Source organism: Solanum lycopersicum, chromosome 6 (assembly GCF_036512215.1).
Source record: "Solanum lycopersicum chromosome 6, SLM_r2.1".
Classification (NCBI taxonomy): Eukaryota; Viridiplantae; Streptophyta; class Magnoliopsida; order Solanales; family Solanaceae; genus Solanum; species Solanum lycopersicum.
Genome location: NC_090805.1, coordinates 22,280,934 through 22,289,206, shown reverse-complemented (window position 1 = coordinate 22,289,206; position 8,273 = coordinate 22,280,934). Strand labels below are relative to the sequence as shown.

Below are 8,273 nucleotides of genomic sequence, written 5' to 3'. Positions count from 1 at the left end.
GGCGGTCAACAAAAGAATAGGTTATATACTCTTCAGGCTCGCCAAGATTAGAAAGGTTCTCCTGATGTAGTCACTGGTACGTTACGAGTTTTTGAACTGGATCTTTATGCATTGTTATATCCAAGGGGTACTCTTTTTTTGTATCTCCTTACATATAAGTACAATTCAGTTTTAGTCCAGAAACTATCTCAGAACCTTTTTTAGTCTCTATCTACTTGGTTACCCAGTTATAGCTAGATTGGTATACAGAAAATGCCCTGTCATAGTCTCTCAAAAGTCACCTCAGCAGATCTTGTAGAGCTAAATATTGTAGACTTTGACGTCATTATAGGCATGGATTGGTTATATTCCTGTTATGCCTCATTTGATTGTAGAACTAGGATTGTTCATTTTCAGTTTTTAGATGAACCAATCTTAGAGTGGGAGGATAGTATCTTAGCGCCTATGGGTGGATTCATTTCTTACCTTAAGGCCATAAAGATGATTTCTATGGTTTATATCTATCATCTAGTTTGGGTTAAGGATTCTAGCTCTGAAACCCTAACTTTTGAGTCAAATCTAGTAGTCTGTAAGATTCCAAAAGATCTTCTCAGAGTCCCTCTCAAAAGCGAAATCAACTTTTGAAGTGATATCCTTCAAGATACCCAGCCTATTTCTATTCCTCCTTACAGAGGATATGCCTTGAGTTCCTTAAGGATTATGATATGAGTGTGAATTATCATCATGGTAAGGCGAATGTAGTAGCAGATCCTCTTCGATGATAATCTATGGGTAGTGTAGCCCATGTTGAATAATAAAGTAAGGAACTAGTGAAGGTGTTCACAGGCTTGCTCGCTTGGGAGTTCGCCGTATGAGCATATCAGACAGTGGTGTAACAGTTCAGAATGGGGAAGAATCTTCTTTTCTAGTGGAGGTTAAGGAAAAGCAAGACAGTGATCCAATCTTGCTTGAACTTAAAGGTGCAGTCTATAATTAGAGAGTGAAGGTTTTCTCTCAAAGGGGATATGGTGTACTTCGCTAACAGGGTAGACTGTGTGTTCCTGATGTGGGCGAGTTGAGACAGCATATTCTTGCAAAATCCAATAAATCCAGATATTTTATTCATTCAGGTGCCACTAAGATGTACTGCAATCTGCGGGAAGTCTATTGGTCGAATGGCATGAAAAGGGATATAGCAGATTTTTTGAGTAAGTGCCCAATCACCGACAAGTAAAGGGAGAACATTAGAAACTAGGGGGTATGACTCAAGAGATCGACATTTCTACTTTAAAGTGGGAAGTAATCAATATGGATTTCATCACAGGGTTAACTGGTACTCGCAGACAGCATGATTCCATTTGGGTGATAGTTGAGAGGATAAGTAAGTCGTCTCGCTTTTTGGCAGTCCAGACTATAGATTCGGCGGAGGACTATGTCAAGCTCTACATTAGTAAGATATTCAGGTTGCATGGCATTCCTTTGTCTATCCTCTTAGATAGAGGTCCTCAGTTTACCTATCATTTCTGGAAGTTATTTTAGTAGGGTCTTGGTACTCAGTTTAACCTTAGCACAACATTTCATCCGCAGACAGATGGATAGGCAAGCGTATAATTCAGACCCTAGTGGATATTTTGAGAGATTGTGTGATAGATTTCAAGGGTAGTTGGGATGATAACCTTCCTCTGATTGAGTTCTCTTACAACAATGGCTACCACTCCAGCATTCAAATGGCCCCTTATGAGGCTTTGTATGGGTGTAGATATAGATCTCTTGTTGGTTGGTTTGAAGTAGGTGAAACAGCTTTGATAGGACCAGATTCAGTTCTTTATGCTTTGGAGAAAGTGCAACTCATTACAAATAGAGTTAAGACCACTCAGAGTCACCATAAATCTTATGCAGATGTAACGAGAAAGGAACTAGAGTTCCATGTTGATGATTGAGTTTTCTTGAAAGTGTCACCTATAAAGAGGGTGATGAGATTTGGAAAGAAAGAGAAGCTCAGTCAAGATATGTAGGCTCTTACAATATCTTGAAAATGGTGGGATATGTGGCATATGAGTTAGAGTTGCCAGCAGAATTAGCAGCATTCCATCGGGTCTTCCACATCTCACTTTTAATGAAGTGTGTGGGTGATCCCGCCTCTATAGTGCCATTGGAAAGTGTGGTTGTGAAAGATTGTCTTTCTTATGAGGATGTACCCATTGAGATTCTTGACCATCAGTTCAGAAGGTTGAAAAATAAAAAAGTCGCTTCAGTCAAGGTTTTGTGGAGGAGTCAGTCTGTAGAGGGAGCTACTTGTGAAGTAGAAGCAACCATGAAAGTCAAGTATCCTCGCCTCTTTCCTTCCGATTCAACTCCAGTTTAAGATAATATTTCTTCTTTAGTTTTTCGGTCATTCATGAGTAAGTTTTGTCTTAGAATCATGTTCCCTCTGTTTATACTTGAATTTTAACCGGATTTGCATGTTCTTGGAACTTAATCCATCCTGAAACTCAGTCCTCAGTATTTAGCAGTACGGATTGCAATTCTCTCCCTCTATTTTATCTAGTTTATTCTTCATTCGAGAATAAATGTTTCCAAGGGTGAGATAATGTAACACCCCGTATCCAAAATAGACCAAAAATCAACTTTCCAAAATTTGTAGGTGCAAACAATGTTTACCATCGACGGACCGTAGTCGGATCTACAGACTGTACTGTGCATCAGTCATTTTCAACTGAAGATCCCCAAAAACTCAGCCCAAAATAAATCGACTAAGTGTCGATCGACGAACAAAGCTACGATCCGTAAGTCAAACAATTGTTCGTAGTTTGTGTTTGTGGATCAGACCCCATTTACCCAGTCTTTGACATGAACCACGATTGACCAATACGGTCCATAAATGGATCTATGGATCGTAGGCTCGACTGTAGGTGAAGATTAACAGCCAATTAGGGTGAAAATATTCTTGATCAACTTCAAATGGTCATAACTCTTAGCACAAAATGAATTAGGTGTACTATGACCTATAATATGATATATAATTGAATCATCTTTCAAGAGCCACCGAGTTTGATAAAATCAAACCTCCGAGTAAAAAATTATACCTATTTTAGTAAAGGTCTGTCAAGCGTACCCAAATGATGGACCGTCGATTGAACGACAGACCGTTAGTCCATGACTTCGATTGCTATGACAGCATATAACTCACTAGTCTTTGGTCTTTTCCTACTTTTCTTAACCCCTATAATACGTCGTTTTGACCATAAATCATGAGATTTTAGTCATTTTAAGCCTAGAAATATAAATAAAACTTATCTATGTCAAATCATTAATCAAAACTTTAAAAATTAGAAGCAGAAAAGGAGAAAAAGGTCAAGAACCCTAGTTCAAGAACGCAAAAAGGTTGCATCAGTTCCATCCCAGAAACCCAAAGGTTTCTCTGTGGATTTCATCACCATGCATGTGGGATTTCACTAGTGGATTCCTTTCACTCATTTAGATAACTAGTTTTAGTTAGTTTCTTGATTCCCATATCATGACTAGACTTAGAGTTTCTAGAACTTCAGCACATTACCATGAATTAGTTAATGTTATGTTCCAAATCAGATGACCATGTTGTTAGTCAGATTATTCAGAAATTTCAGAACACTAGCTATGTATTTCTTAGTTCTTGAATTGCACATGATAGGTCAGATATTTCGGTTATCTAGTTATACATGCCTCAATTCTTATTCCATCGTTATCAAAATTATTGTTTTATTCTGAGCTTGCATGTTCAGTTTTGATCTATCTAGTATTTACAGAAATTTAGTCATGATGTGTTAATCACTTAATTCATTGGGAGTATCATAATACTGAGTTGGACTAGGGTTCAACGTACCAAATAGTCCCAGAACTGCTAGCCAAGTACGTTTTAAGTCCCCCTTGTGGGCATCAGTTTATGATAACACCATCATGTCTTTATACCTCTAGAAGGCTATATTTGGGTCCTCTCGATGGGGAGTATACATCAAAATCCACATTTCGCTCATATGGTTTTATTATCGGTTATTAGTAGCTCCCACAGTTCAGACAGACTCTATTACGTTGACCATATTTACATTCAGTTAGTATTCAGTCTCAGCATGTTATAAATTTGGTCATTACATCAAGTTAGCTCACAATTCAGTATCTCATGTTCAGAATATTATACTTTCTTTTGTGCTTTTTTAGTCATGTCTTATTTCAGCTTTATTCTATCCTACATGCTTAGTGTCTTTCAAGTATTGACGCATACGTGTGCTACAGCTTCTCGTGATGTAGTTTCTCGTACTCAGCATCCATATCACGGTTAGATCGATTCTTGATCTCCAGTTACGCAGAATCAGTGGTGAGTCCTCATTCCTTGAGACCAATAGCCATAAGTTTCTTTTCAATATTTAGTTGTTTAGTTTCAGTTTTGCTAGACTTAGTTGGGACCTATACCATTTTTTCTAATCAGTTAAAAGCTATTTTCAAATATAGATAGTTTCAGCTTAGTATTGAGTTAATATTTTCTTTGTATTAAACTCATCAGTTTTCAAATATCTATGTTTTAGAATATGGGTATTTCCCATCTTTATATTTTAAATTATGATTTAGGTTTTGCAATCAGTTTATTATCTTTTGTATGCTCATGATCATGCCAACAGGGTTAGCTTGGGACAATTTGTGATCCTAGGTTTCGTGTCTGCGTCTAGAGGATAATATAGGAGCATAATAAAACTGAAAAACATGACTATCGGACCGTACTTTTGGGAAAACGTAGGTATAAAACATTTAAATCATGTCAAAAGTGAAAATTTCATGAGATGCAATTGAACAAGCTAAAACATGATATAAAAGGGTTAGAAAACACAAGTCATAAAACATGGTTAATGCAAGCTAACATCATTTGAAACCTTTGAACACATATGAGATACTTCTTGTAGTAACCTTAGTTCATTATTAATGTGGGAAGTATCCTTAACCAACCTATAGACCATGTGAGTTATAAGATGATTTGTTGATGTCTCCCACACATAAAAGGGTTTTTCTACTTGCAAGCTAAGGACCATGAACTTCTCGCTTAGGTGGATCCACTAGCTTATGCTATTTAGACAATCATCTTATGGAGGCACAATAGGTAAGGGATGAGGAGATTGCTTCTAGAAACTCGACCTCTACTAATGGGAGAGCTTCCATCTCCCAGATCCTATCGGTGCTAAGCATAAATTCCATTCAATAGTCATTTCTTACTTGTTCTTATTATCCATAGAAGGGATCGTCATCTTGTCAATCAAAGATAATTCATTATCCATGGAAAGTTATACAAGCTAGGGTTCATTAGGATAATCTGAATCTTTGATTCAATTAGTTGAGAGAAGACCTTTCAACCTTACAATCCTTAATATGTGAGAAAACCTTTCATAATCATTCTTTTATGCGTTTATGAGAAATTCTTTTAATAACACAACAACAATAACAACATCATTGATATTTTACTCTCAAAGAATCCTTAATATATTTCATAGATTTCCTAAGAACATGCATCATTCAATAATTTGCCTTTCAAGGATCAAAACCCACTTTAAATTATCAATATTTCGGAAACATGGGTTTGATATGGATTTCATCATCAAGTCACACAATTCTTTCAACACATGCTTAATTTCATAAAACTCTTCCTTTATAATCAAAATCCCACATCATATACACATGACTTGGAATACATGAGGGTAGATAGATTCATAGTTAAATCATCCTAAAATCATATTAGTTCATCAATTTTCATTCATAAGAGATCCTAAGTTAATCATTTAAATAAATAATTAATAGAACTCATGACAATTGAAGAAACCCTAACTCAATTTGGAAATTTCTAACTTTTAAAATAGAGGACTTTGGAAACTCCATGAATGGAAGGAATCCATGGGTGAAAACTATCATACCTTGAAGTCGATTGCTAATCTTCAATGGAGGAATTGATACTTGGCTTGAAACTCTATGTTGAATCCTTGTTCTTCAAGCTTTCTAGAGAGAAATATGTGAGAGTTCTTCTTTTTGGTAAATTTGGAGAGAATGAAGTTAATGAACTAATTTGGGGTTTGAATCACTTATATATCGGTCTTAGTGAAAGATTAAATGACATAGTATAGAGAAAAAATAATCAGGAAAAGACCAACTACCTCTAAACTTAACTATCGAACCACCACTTGCGACCACGACCGGGGGACCATGATTGGACGATGGGTCAACCTGCATGAACGACCGTTGTGAGTGATTAGAAACTTATTTTTGGGGCCCTTGACCTAATTACACCTATTCATGGACCGTGGTCTGACCGACAGCCTATTGATCAGATCGTGGTTCATGGACATTGAGGATCCTAGGGGTGACATGTCCACTAACCACTCTACGATCTGTAGTTCTAGACACTTACCATGGTTGGTGACACGCCCTGAGGCTACCCCTGGGCATAAATATATGACCTACGATCACGAGTGACCCCAATCTAACCATGAGTTGGTATATCATAAGCAAACTGAACAAATCTATGAAAAGATAAGCTTATGCGGAAGCTAAAGCATGAGATAACTGAATAATAGGGAATACCAAATACTAGTCTATATATATATATATGTGTGTGTGTGTATATATATATACACACACACACACAAACACACACACACAAACACACACACAAACACACACACACACACACACACATATGTATATATATATTTCTTGGGGCATGTCCCAGCTAACCCTAGAAAATTGAAATTGAAATAAAAGACTAAATCTGAAAATATGTCTATTGTCCTTGAAGTATGAGAAATCACCATTGAATCTACTCAATATGAATCGGGAAACACGTTATCTATATGTTGAGGACCTAAACCTACATTATGAAAAGATGTAGCACAAAGTATACATTGTTACTTGGAAGGTACTTAGCATGCAGGATAGGATAAAAAACAAAACATATAAGTTGAACAAAGCATAACAAAGCAATGACATGATCTAAACATGAAAAAATACTAACATATACTAAAAAGAACTGAGCTAATGACCATGTACATAACATGCTAAGACTGAATATTAAAGTATAACTGGAAACCTGATCAAATACACTAGACTCTAACTATGGGAGCTACTATTGACCGACATAAAATAACGTGAGCTAAACAAGGAGTCTGATGTATACGTCATATTAATAAGACCACATATACCTAGCTAGGGGTATAAAGGAATGAATGGTGTGATCATTAAAACCGATACCCGTAGTGGGGTAGTTCTAGGACTATGAGTTCCGTTGAACCCTAGTCCAACTTGGTGCTAAGTCTACTTCAAACTTAACATATGATACATTATATATGAAATATAGAATATCTCAAAAAACTGACATACAAATCTGAGAATGGAACAATTATATACTAATAATGTGACATTCAAACTAAAGAATGTATATATGTTTTACTGACTTAGCAAGTGTAATCCATAAACTAAGATAATCCACACAACGAGGGATCTGAGTTTCGTGCAAAGAACTAAAAAAATATTCCACGAAAACATGATAATCTTATTAGGAATACTCTAACAGCTAAATCACAACTACTATCTATGGTTTTAGAAACCTAAATCTAAGCAAGATATAGTGAACCAAGAATCTGACTAAATTCAAAGGACCTAATGGATCAAAGTACTCCACCAGTGAAATCCCTCATGCTTGGTGATAAAATTCATGGAGAAATATTTTAATTTTAGGGCTAGAAATTAAGAAATATTGTCGCATTCTTGGATATGTTTTGAGACGCCTCTTTCTCCTCTTTTGTTCTAAACTTTGTGAATTCTAGAGTATAATGGTTTAGGGTAAAATTTGACTAGAATAATAGTCTAAAACTCAAGAAATTAAGTAGTTTAGGTATGAAATAATTAGGAAAGAGACTCAACTACCTCGATATAAAAAGTCGATTGGCCCATCGACAAAGCTGGCTAACGGGCTGTCAGTTGACTGATCATCCGTCCTGCCAGTCATCGTTTGGCTGTTAGAGAGATGAAATATGGGTTTTGAAATGAAAAGTAAACTAAACCATCGATGGAGGTGACTAACAAGCTGTGAGTTGACTAATGGTCCATCCTTTCAATCATCGTTCAGTTGTCAAAGGACTAAAATCTATGTTATGAAGTTAAAAGGTTATTCGCCAATCGATAGAGTTGACTGACGAGTCGTGAGTCAACTGATGGTATGTAGGTGGCCGTCTTCAGTGGCACCTATAACATCAAAAAAATATGGAATTTTTCCTTCCTTGAGT

The 8,273-nt window shown here is 36.3% G+C and overlaps 1 protein-coding gene across 1 annotated transcript; it reads left to right on the top strand.

Annotated features, from left to right (window-relative positions):
- Positions 1-2,014: 2,014 nt before the first annotated feature.
- LOC138349279 (uncharacterized) lies at positions 2,015-2,344 on the top strand. Its single transcript, XM_069299599.1, has one exon. It carries the CDS (start codon positions 2,015-2,017, stop codon positions 2,342-2,344), a length of 330 nt encoding a protein of 109 aa, XP_069155700.1.
- Positions 2,345-8,273: the final 5,929 nt, after the last annotated feature.